Here is a 12,401-nt window from a genome sequence, read left to right as displayed (position 1 = left end):
TCTCTTATATGTCCAGTGTTACAAAATACTTGCTGTTTTTACCTCCGGTCATTCTGACTAAGGAATCCTTCATTCATCTTGTCTACCACATTAGCTAGCATGTAGCTGGCATCATTGGCAAAATCCAGGTCTCGTATTTCTGATACTGGAACAGAAACAATGGCAAAAGCCTCTTTGTCTTCTTTGGTCGGGCAGGTACCGAGCTGAAACACGAAATCATACAATCTAGTTCCATGCATTGCTCAAATGTCCATGTTTGCAAACTATGTTCTCTACATCATATCTGCATAATACTAAACGCTAAAAATTAATATTAAACACTCACTTATCAAGAGTCACTTTTAATATAATTTTCTTTGGACAGAAAAGAATGAGGGCAGACAAATATAAAATCAATCTAAGAAACAACTTTGGTTCTAAATGAGAAAATGGCCAATGAAGAGAATATGAGAGATGACCCATTCCAAAGAACAAACTGTCCTGATGATGGTGGCAGAGAGCAATGGGAAGTTTTAGCCAGTCTGCAAGGCAAGATAGAAGCAGCAAGAAGACAATGAACATGCATATATTTCAGATGGTGTGTATTTGAGAGCTGCAGGAGAAGGAAATGAAAATATTTAGGAATGAGCCTGAAAAGAAGGGTGTGAATTGTAGGATTGAATAACTTGGTTTATGTTTGGGGTCTCATATCCCAGTTCAACCGAGCATTCCAACTTCTTAGAAATTAAAGAAAGCAACATAATCACAAAGTTAGCCAGTTCTGAATATGTACCCTTTTGTAAAGGAACATCTGAAAGTTGCTCAAAGTTCTAGCGCTAAAATTCCGACTAGATTAAAAAGGGGAAAAACTTGGGGGAAAGATCAAAAGCAACATGAGAAAATATTATTTTACTGAAAGAGTAGTAGATCCTTGGAACAAACTTCCAGCAGATGTGGTAGATAAATCCACAGTAACTGAATTTAAACATGCCTGGGATAAACATATATCCATCCTAAGATAAAATACAGAAAATAGTATAAGGGCAGACTAGATGGACCATGAGGTCTTTTTCTGCCATCAGACTTCTATGTTTCTATGTTTCTATGTTTCCAATCGGCATTAGTTCTGTTAGCAAATAGCTTCCCACATTAGTAGGAGTAGGTTCTACTTTTGCCGATGACTCTAAAGTGTGCAATAGGGTTGATATTCCTGGAGGGGTCTGTAATATGGTAAATGATTTAGCTTTACTAGATAAATGGTCAAAGCAATGGAAACTGCAGTTTAATGTTTCCAAATGTAAAATAATGCACTTGGGGAAAAGGAATCCTCAATCTGAGTATTGCATTGGCAGTTCTGTGTTAGCAAAAACTTCAGAAGGATTTAGGGGTAGTGATTTAGGGATAGTGATTTCTGACAGTCTCAAAATGGGTGAGCAGTGTGGTTGGGCAGTAGGAAAAGCAAGTAGGATGCTTGACTGCATAGCAAGAGGTATAACAAGCAGGAAGAGGGAGATTGTGATCCCCTTATATAGAGCACTGGTGAGACCACATTTGGAATACTGTGTTCAGTTCTGGAGACCTCACCTACAAAAAGATATTGACAAAATTGAATGGGTCCAAAGATGGGCTACAAGAATGGTGGAAGGTCTTAAGCATAAAACGTATCAGGAAAGACTTAATGAACTCAATCTGTATAGTCTGGAGGACAGAAGGAAAAGTGGGGACATGATCGAAACATTTAAATATGTTAAAGGGTTAAATAAGGTTCAGGAGGGAAGTGTTTTTAATAGGAAAGTGAACACAAGAACAAGGGGACACAATCTGAAGTTAGTTGGGGGAAAGATCAAAAGCAATGTCAGAAAATATTATTTCACTGAAAGAGTAGTAGATCCTTGGAACAAACTTCCAGCAGACGTGGTTGGTAAATCCACAGTAACTGAATTTAAACATGCCTGGGATAAACAAATATCCATTGTAAGATAAAATACAGGAAATAGTATAAGGGCAGACTAGATGGACCATGAGGTCTTTTTCTGCCGTCAATCTTCTATGTTTCTGTGTTTCTATGTTCTGATCAAGGAAGAAAGATACCATAAGACGGATGGGCCGTTCCTCATCAATGTCAATGGGTACATTGGTACTCTGAATCCAAGTATTGGTGCAGAGGTGACGTAATCGAACATAAGAATTTCTGAAAATGAATAGAGAATTAATATTATTCCTCACTCCTCCATTTTATAAGTGGTAAGCATATAATCCTGACCTTCTGTTTCAGGACTTATTACCAAGTTTATGTACTTTGATTTTAGGAACAGGAAGGAAGAATATAGTAATCACTTAGAGGTCAACTCCAAGACTTGAAGCAAAAAAAAGTCTCAAATTTCAATACTTTTAACACTACATTTGAAAACTGTGAATTATATCCATTTCATAACATATTGGATGTCAGGAATAACCTTTAGTGCACTTATGTCTAATTCCATAAAGATGTAAAAAGGGTAGCTGTGATATTTGAAATGCATATATTATTTACTACTTGCAATATCCCAAAAGTGCTTCTTGGCCTATTTTCTTGATTCAACTCTGCCTAATGTATCAGAACATAGAAGCTGATAAATTTATACAGGCACAGAAGATAAGGAGATGGCGTAAAAAGGTAGATAAATGATTATAAAAACTAAAACTGAATCTACCCTGAATCCATTCATAGAAAGCAGTCTAACAAGATAATGTTAGGTCCAAAAGAAATTGAAATGATCCACAAAACTTTCCATTATTCCTCTTCAAAGAGTATTTTTCCAGAACTACTGTAGAACATTAAGAGGGAAGGAGACTCTTATTCAAGATATTATAAGAATTCATTTAAATAAATATATCTCCTCCTGTTCTACACTATTGAAGTGCCAATTCCCACCGACCCCCAAAGTATGCCCATGTTACACCAATACTCCGCAGTCTGCACTGGTTGCCAATCAATTTCTGGCACAATTCAAAGTGTTGGTTTTGACCTATAAAGCCCTTCATGGCATCGGACCAGAATATCTCTGAGACCGCATTCTGCTGCACAAATCCCAGCGACCGGTTAGGTCCCACAGAGTTGGCCTTCTCCGGGTCCCGTCGACTAAACAATGTCGTCTGGTAGGTCCCATGGGAAGAGCCTTCTCTGTGGCGGCCCCGACCCTCTGGAACCCGCTCCCCGCTGAGATTAGAATTGCCCCCACCCTCCTTGCCTTTTGTAAACTCCTTAAAACCCACCTCTGCCATCAGGCATGGGGAAACTGAAATAACTTCCCCAGGCCTATATTGTTTATGTATGGTGTGTTGTGTGCATGTTTTTAAATTATGGGTTTTTAGTTTAAATTATTAGATTTGTATTACATTGTTTTGCCACTATTGTTGTGAGCCGCCCCGAATCTACGGAGAGGGGTGGCATACAAATTTAATAAATAATAATAATAATAATAATAATAATAATAATAATAATAATAATAATAATAAAAGCATCTTTCTGTAAAGGAAAAGGTTCCCCTCACACATATTTGCTAGTCGTTCCCGACTCTAGGGGGCAATGCTCATCTACGTTTCAAAGCCGAAGAGCCAGCACAGGCCGAATACATCTCCATGGTCATGTGGCTGGCATGACTAAATGCCGAAGGGGCACAGAACGCTGTTATCTTCCCACCAAAGGTGGTTCCTATTTTTCTACTTGCATTTTTACATGCTTTCAAACTGCTAGGTTGGCAGAAGCTGGGACAAGTAACAGGAGCTCACCCCATTATGCAGCACTAGGGATTCAAACCATTGAACTGCTGACCTTTCTGATCAACAACTTTAGCATCTTAGTCACTGAGCCACCACGTCCCTTAATCTTCCTCTAGATTGTGCTTATTGTCTCTGTTTCCATTCAGAAAAATACAGGATGAAGCCACTTACCGGGGGACAAAGGAATCAGTCTTTTGCAGGGTAGTGGGATCCAGTTCAAAAAGAGATGCTATATCATTACCATGAGGCACAGCTACAAGCCGGTACTTGATTTTTTCCCCTGTGAATCTCCGACTGGCACGATTGGTTCCTGCCTGCCACAAGAAAAGGAGATTTTAGTTCTGTAAGCAAGGCCACAAAAGGTCCACGGCCACCACAATGACCAAAACTGCTTCGTGGAACTTTATTTATTTATTTATTTATTTATTCATTCATTTATTGGATTTGTATGCCACCCCTCTCCAAAGACTCGAGGCGGCTAACAACAATAATAAGACAGCATATAATAATAATCCAATACTAAAAACAATTAAAAACATATTATAATAAAAACCACACAGACATACAGACATACCATGTATAAAATTGTAACGGCCTAGTGGGAGAGAGTATCTCAGTTCCCCCATGCCTGGCAGCAGAGGTGGGTTTCAAGGAGCTTACGAAAGGCAAGGAGGGTGGGGGCAATTCTAATCTCTGGGGGGAGTTGGTTCCAGAGGGCCGGGGCCGCCACAGAGAAGGCTCTTCCCCTGGGTCCCGCCAAGCGCCATTGTTTAGTTGACGGGACCTGGAGAAGACCCACTCTGTGGGACCTAACTGGTCGCTGGGATTCGTGCAGCAGAAGGCGGTTCCTGAGATAATCTGGTCCGGTGCCATGAAGGGCTTTATAGGTCATAACCAACACTTTGAATTGTGACTGGAAACTGATCGGCAACCAATGCAGACTGCGGAGTGTTGGTGTAACATGGGCATATTTGGAAAAGCCCATGATTGCTCTCGCAGCTGCATTCTGTATGATCTGAAGTTTCTGAACACTTTTCAAAGGTAGCCCCATGTAGAGAGTGTTACAGTAGTCGAGCCTCGAGGTGATGAGGGCCTGAGTGACTGTGAGCAGTGATAAAATAGGGTCGCAACTGGTGCACCAGGCGAACCTGGGCGAACGCCCCCCTCGCCACTGCTGAAAGATGTTTCTCTAATGTGAGCTGTGGATCGAGGAGGACGCCCAAGTTGTGAACCCTCTCTGAGGGGGTCAATGATTCTCCCCCCAGGGTAATGGACAGACAGATGGAATTGTCCTTGGGAGGCAAGACCCACAGCCACTCCGTCTTGTCTGGGTTGAGTTTGAGTTTGTTGACACCCATCCAGGCCCCAACAGCCTCCAGGCATCGGCACATCACTTCCACTGCTTCGTTTTGAGTTGACGTTCAAAATTATCGAGCCTTGTTCAGAAATACTCATTTTCTCTATTGCTTAAATAATTACAACTTCTAGTTTCTTTTTTTTTAACAGGCACTAATCTAGTGTATAGTAGATGAACTGGAACTCCAATCAACGTAGAAAACATGGTATTAAGATAATTAAGTCGATTCATTTTAAGACCATAAAACGTTTATTATCCTTAATGAAGGAACTGTTAACATGGGGTATTATTCCAATACTATATTCAAAGGTCCTTACAAATAAGTAATATCCACTTTAACAATAGTCTTTAATTGTTTACAAAAATGCTGATTTGGCATTGTCTAAAATATATTTCAACAATGTGAAGGATTTCTCCTGCTAACACATTCAGACCAAATTGCATCAAATGCTGTTTTAATTTTAAATATTGTCAGTGTACACTTGTGGACAATCCAATCCTCCTATAATAATTTTATTGGTAATTCACAATAACTCAAGGCAGCTTACCAAGGGCTTGGACTCTCCTGCCTCTCCCTTGTAGCCAGGGTTTTCCTGAGAAATTAAAGAAAGAATATCAAGATTTTTTAAAAGAACTAAAATCAACTGATCTTGATTATTTAAAATTCTAAAAAGCAGCCTACCTATCTTAATTTTTTCTCTGAAACTAAAGATCAGAATGAACAGATGATTCCGGTGATAGGGAATATCTTCTTTTTTCTTTTGAACTTCTGTTTAGTATCTAGTACCGAACGCCATCACTCTACTAAACAAATAATTCCCTCAACACTGTCAGACTTTCTACTAAATCTGCACTTCTATTCTACTAGTTTTTCTCATCATTCCTATCACCCATTTCCTCCCATGTTGACTGTATGACCGTAACTTGTTGCTTATATCCTAAGATTTTTATTAATATTGCTTCTTCATTGCTTATTTGACCCCTATGACAATCATTAAGTGTCATACCACATGATTCTTGACAAATGTATATTTTATTTTATGTACACTGACATCATATGCACAAAGACAAATTCCTTGTGTGTCCAATCACACTTGGACAATAAAATTCTATTCTATTCTATTCTATATGCTGAGAACATTTGGCAACTAATACAAATGGTCGCTGGATAAATTCTACTATGCTCAAAACTAAAATAGCTTCAGTTAAACCTCCCTACCTCAAATCTGATTCCTTATAGTTTTCACAACACAAGAATATAAATTGACATAAATCTTATGCTTCTCATCAAACCTGAGCTTGAACACAAAACAGAATGCTTCCCCCAGCATTCTTCGTTAAAAAAACAAAAACAAAAAACAAAAGTAGGGTATGAAACAAGAACCTTTGTGTGAGTGGGTGTATCATAGCATATGTTAATAGTTTAGTAGCTCATGCTACAGAATATGCTTTTAGTCATATTCAGTGGAACTTTCCTAATGGATACAGAATGTGTGACAGGAACATACCCATTCATATTTTAAGAAAGATCTATATATGAACTCCTTATGACTCTCCCTCTTAACAATACTTAAAGGAGGATTAAAGTAATTTCTCTCTCTATGTATTCCATAAAGCATTGTTCATATTTTATAATTCAATAAAACAACTTGGGGGGGAAATAATTTCTCTCCCCAAATTAAATGGACATTTAGCCATAAAATCAACTTTACCTAGGGAAATCTGTTGCACTGCTTTAGAATTAAAATAGTGGCAATCAGCCGGCAGATGTTCACATTTCTGAATCCAGTGTGATTATTATGTCTTTCAAAAATTGATACCATCTTCTCTCAAGGAGAAAACTATTAGCTGATGCATTCAATCAGCCTTCCTTTTCCTTGCTAAATGTCAAAAGCCAAAACAGGCAAGGGACACACATATTAATGGTTATTGAATTAGTCCCAGGACCATGTAACTCATTTAGTAATTGGTCTTGATGGTGAATAGATTATCTCTTGTTAAAAGATCTGAAAAGTCCAAATGCAAGCAATTCTATTTACAAGGTACCTTGCAAATTGGTCCAGGTTGTGATCAATTTCCTTTGAGAGCCAGAATAGAAAACAGTAGAACAGTGCAACTGGACAATATGACAAAAATGTTATTTCGCCCCACCAGTTTGGTATTATCTGTGATGTGGAATGTGTCCTGGAGAAGTTTGTAAAATTGGTTTCTGTCATTTTTGAGACAGTGAAAATGTATTGATATCCATTGTTTCATGGGAACTGGTACCACGGTCTTTCTTTGCATATGCACTTAAAACTGCTATAATTTATGCAGTTATTTTTACCTCTGCTGCTAAATAATTCCCAGTGGCAAGGTGTTTGAAGCGATATAAACCATTCCAGTGTCCAGCCCCACCTCGGCAAGGATCATGATGGACTACCTGGGGGAAAAAACCAGGAAAAAATTAAATTGTATCTGTAAGTTTTATCTAACGATGTGGCGGGATCAAGCTGCAATGACAGCAAAAATGAAATAGGCATGTAATGACATGTAAATGCCTGTGCATAAATTTCAGATAGCACACAACAATATCACCATGCAAGTGTTGCCATTTGCCCTAATTTGCTCTGTCCTGCAGACACCCATAACCCAAATTAGTTGCCAACACACAGATAGTGAGTCCGAGTCATGAGAGCATGAATTAATGCTTGCACTACTGCTACTTCTACTATTGTTGTTGTTGCTATCAGCATCATCTAATTCAGGGCTTTCCAATCTTGGCAATTTTAAGATTTGTGGACTTCAACTCCCAGAATTCCCAGCTTTGCTGGCTGAAAATTCTAGGAGCTAAAGTTCACAAAACTTAAAGTTGCCAAGGTTGGAGATCCCTGGTCTAAATGGCTCCAGAATGCAATTTCATTCTCCACTTTTTTATTATCAGCTAAACTTGGAGCCAGGAAATTTATACCCACATAAATATGTTACTTTCATCACATAAATAAATATAACAGCGCTGTGGTGGCAGAGTGGTTAGAATGTAGTACTGCAGGCTATTTCTGCTGACTACCAGCTGCCATAAGTTTGGCAGCTCGAATTTCACCGGCTCAAGGTGGACTTAGCCTTCTACAACCTTCCGAAGTCAGTAAAATGAGGACCCAGATTGTTGGGAGCAATAGGCTGACTCTGCAAACTGCTTAGAGAGAGCGGTAAAGCACTATGAAATGGTATATGCGGTAATTCTAAGGCTAAGTGCACTCAGATTACATCAGTACTCAAGGAATGCTAAAACAGGGAGTTGTGGGTTAGCCTACACACTCACCTCAACTTCCCAGAGTGCATTGGAACTTGTGGCGGATGTTGCCGATTGCCTCAAGGTAGTTCGAAGGAAAACATGGAGCTTGCTTTTGTATTCATCGCAAGTGAGAAATTTCTCCTGTTCTGCATGGAACAATCTAACAACATCGCCCTTTTTGAAAAAAAGAAATACAAATTACTATATACAGGTAGTCCTCCACTTACAACAGTTTACTCAGTGACCACGGCAATGAAAAAAGTGACTGTTGACCATTTTTCAGACTTATGACTGTTGCACCATCTGCAAGGTCATGCAATTTACATTTGGATGCAGACAACTGACTCACAATTATGATGCTTATAATATGCCTGGGTCTTGTGATCCTCTTTTGCAACCTTCTTGAGAAGCAAAGTCAATGGGGAAACCAGATTCACTTAACAATCGGGTTACTAACTTAACAGCTGCAGCGATTCACTTAACAAATGTGGAAAAGTCACAAAATGGGGCAAAACTCACTTAACAAATTCTCCCTTAGCAACATCTATGTTGGACTCAATTATGGTCAATAAGTCAAAGACAATCTATACATGCATTTATATGAGATAACCAAATAGCATGATTTTTAATAAAGGAATAATTAGTGGTAGTTATCCTAACAACAGCAGTGTAAAAACATTGGATATACACCTCTGCATCTTAGGAAATAATGAATAATGGACAGGATAGGCATGACTAACTAAAGCTCTATTGATTTATGTGGAACTCAAAATATACCTAATACATGAGTGTGCAAATCATGGATTTGCAGGAGATGATCAAGTTGAGCTTGAGGACAGGGCCAAATGGATCATCAGTTTGGAATCTCCATGCCTTCATAAGAGAGCCTTTGAAGTCCATTGATTCTTATCTGGTGCTAATTTGCCTTGACCATTTATAGATTCTTGTGCAAAGGTAGCATGAAATAAACTCGTAGTGCTTTTGGACTCTATCCTGGCTCCTGATTTCTTGCACCAGATAGCATTTCTCTATTTGCTTTTAGAAGTCCAATTACCAGTAAGAGTTTTGTTATACAATTTTTATTAATAATTTGACTGAAAACTGAACAGCAGAAAAATAATGCCGCATGCTTTAGACCAGTGTTTCCCAACCGTGGCAACTTGAATATATCTGGACTTCAACTCCCAGAATTCCCCTGCCAGCAAATGCTGGCTGGGGAATTCTGGGAGTTGAAGTCCGGATATCTTCAAGTTGCCAAGGTTGGGAAACACTGCTTTAGACTACCGACAGGAAACTCAGACACATTTTTCACAGCTACAGAAAACACCAAGGATGCACAACCTTACTCCCAGCATAATATGCAGCTCTTAAAAGCCTTGGATATTATGGCCCCTAGATTTGCTTCAGAAATTGACACCAAATTGTCAATTTTAATATGATAAAAGAGAAAGACAACCAGGAATAATTAACCCAGTTAAACTGAAATTGAGGCTAAATTAATAGAACATCTTTGGTGTTTGTCTTGGGTTTGTTTAGTGAGTCTAAGGAAAAGAAGAATTAGAGGTGACAGGAGAACAGTATTCCAGTATTGGGAGGCTGCCACAAAGAAGAGGGGGTAAAATTATTCTACAAAGCACCAGAGGGCAGAAAAAGAAACAATGGCGAGAAACTTCCTAACAGTGAGGATAATTAACTAATGGAACAGCTTGCTGTGAGCGCTCCATCACAGGAGGATTTTAAGAAGAGACTAGCCAGTCACTTATCTGAAATAGTATAGGGTCCCTTCCAGCTCTATTCCATTCTAAAGACTTAAAGTTTGGTTTACATGCATAACAAAGCAACAAACTAAAATGTGCTTGCATAACAATTAAATGGGGATATGGGCACACTTATTACCCCTTTAAGCACTTCTTCCATATGATCCCGGAATTTCATAAACAAGTTGATTTTCCAGCTGGTGTTGCAATTGACAGAATTCACCTAAGAAAAGAAGGAATTTCAAAATTATATGCCCTACAATAAATCTCAAATAACAATTGGATGTCTGTTATAATTTTCTATGCTGTTCCCAAACCAGCACTTCACTTTTTCCAGTTTCTGATACCTCTTTGCATCCAGGATTGTCGGCAAGTTCGTAGTTGCTAGCATGTAGCGGCTGCCCAGCATTCACAGGATTCAAAATTACTTTGTCTCCAACGACTACCTGAGAAAGGATCACATAATATTTTAGCGGTTTTCGTTGTTTTATAATTTTAGCACTGCAAGCCATCCAGAGTCACTTGGTTGAGTTGGACAGCTATAGAAAAGGAAGGAAGGAAGGAAGGAAGGAAGGAAGGAAGGAAGGAAGGAAGGAGGGAGGGAGGGAGGGAGGGAGGGAGGGAGGGAGGGAGGGAGGGAGGGAAGGAAGGAAGGAAGGAAGGAAGGAAGGAAGGAAGGAAGGAAGGAAGGAAGGAAGGAAGGAAGGAAGGAAGGAATATCTCTACATCCTTTTACTACCAGCTTGGCATAAAATCTCCCATTCGGTTCCTTCCCCCAATAGATATAAGTACAAGAAATGTGGGAATTTCAGTGATATCAGGGCTGTGATTAAAAATCCATCATGAATGCCTCATCACAGATTCCTTGAGAAACTAGGTAATTAAAGTTAACTTGATATCCCTTTCTAGGCTTCTTTGACTAAAAGTTAAAGTACAGAAACCTAAAATAATCTTTATTTATAAATCCAAGAGAGATCTATTGGGAGGAATCACGTTATCATACTCACATTATCTCCATTGCTCCTCAGTTTCCAGAAGGGTTGAATAAAGAGCCAGGATCCTTCATTGCCTGTGGCATCAAGAGTTACTCTCATGGCATTCTTCTCCAGTAGAGCAGGGAGGCGCTTGTTTACAGTCAGATACTTATTACTTTTCATGTGGAGAAGCTGGACAAATAAACAGAGTGGAAAAGCAACAATGGATCAATGACAGCTCCACGCAGATTGGAGACAATGGCTGTGTGGGAAAGAGGAGCTGGAGAATTGACTGGCTCCTCGGAATTCTTTTCCAGAGCACCCATACCTGCTCCATACGAGGGGTTTCCAACCTGGACAACTTTAAGACTTGTGGGCTTCAATTCCCAGAGTTTCTCAGCAAGCAAAGTTGGCTGAAGAATTCTGGGAATTGAAGTCCACAAGCAGTGTTCCCTCTAATTTTTTTTTGGGGGGGGGGGGCGGAAAGGTATAGTGTCTGAGCGGCAGTCCCTTCGGGACTGGGCGGCACAGAAATAATAAATTAATAAATAAATAAATAAATAAATAAAAACCCACCCTGTTTTGCCTCAGAGAATTTCAAAATAAAATACTGTACTGTGTGTCTATAACAGTGAGCTCATAATAGGGCAACTCTATCAATATCAAAATGCCACTTAAATAGTTGAGCTAGTTTCAAACTAGATTTTGATTTTCTTTCTCTCTTCCTTACTCCCATTCTTTTTCTTTCTCTTTTCCTTCCTCTCTTTTTTCTATCTGTTTCTCTCTCTTCCTCTCTTCCTCTCTCTCTCCTTCCCTCTCACTCTTTCCCTCTCGGCTTCTGGGCAGGTTTGGAAAACTCTGAGTTGATGATGATTTTTAAGTGAGCGATTGCTCACTGCTCAGCTTAGAGGGAACTATGTCCACAAGTCTTAAAATTTCCAGAGTTGGAGACCCCTGCTCTATACAGAGATTCCTCACAAGGAGACTATAAGCCAGCAGTCCCCAGTGGGTTTCAGAACTCTTGGAGCCAGGGGAAAGTCATCTGACCTAAGCCAAGGTTCACTACCTTCAAATGGACACTGGATTTGCATAGATCCCCTCTTAACCATCTTAGGAAATTGCTTGTTACGGTAATACACTTTTCAATGCTGAGAGCCTTTAGAAGGGCAAATTTCATCATACTGGACGAGTTTCCTTCTATCATTGAGGGTATGTTTCATGCATGTTTTAGGTTTTTAAAAGCATAATTATAATTATATATATGTATTATTAAATACCTTCAGGATAACTGAAATGTT

General features: G+C 39.3%; 1 protein-coding gene across 2 annotated transcripts in view; it reads right to left on the bottom strand.

The window, feature by feature from the left end:
- ITPR3 (inositol 1,4,5-trisphosphate receptor type 3) overlaps positions 1 to 12,401 on the bottom strand; it is a 170,273-nt gene that overhangs the window by 79,803 nt on the left and 78,069 nt on the right. For both annotated transcript variants that reach the window (XM_070745257.1, XM_070745258.1), the window contains exons 5-13: positions 11,137 to 11,295; positions 10,477 to 10,575; positions 10,269 to 10,352; positions 8,400 to 8,546; positions 7,425 to 7,520; positions 5,647 to 5,691; positions 3,913 to 4,055; positions 2,071 to 2,170; positions 43 to 203 (exon numbers count right to left, since the gene is read on the bottom strand). In XM_070745257.1, coding sequence (XP_070601358.1) covers positions 43 to 203; positions 2,071 to 2,170; positions 3,913 to 4,055; positions 5,647 to 5,691; positions 7,425 to 7,520; positions 8,400 to 8,546; positions 10,269 to 10,352; positions 10,477 to 10,575; positions 11,137 to 11,295 — 1,034 coding nt within the window. The remainder of the gene's footprint in view (positions 1 to 42; positions 204 to 2,070; positions 2,171 to 3,912; positions 4,056 to 5,646; positions 5,692 to 7,424; positions 7,521 to 8,399; positions 8,547 to 10,268; positions 10,353 to 10,476; positions 10,576 to 11,136; positions 11,296 to 12,401) is intronic.

Source organism: Erythrolamprus reginae, chromosome 3 (assembly GCF_031021105.1).
Source record: "Erythrolamprus reginae isolate rEryReg1 chromosome 3, rEryReg1.hap1, whole genome shotgun sequence".
Classification (NCBI taxonomy): Eukaryota; Metazoa; Chordata; class Lepidosauria; order Squamata; family Dipsadidae; genus Erythrolamprus; species Erythrolamprus reginae.
Note: the sequence above shows the minus strand (reverse complement) of the source record. Positions and strands in the feature narration are given on the sequence as shown.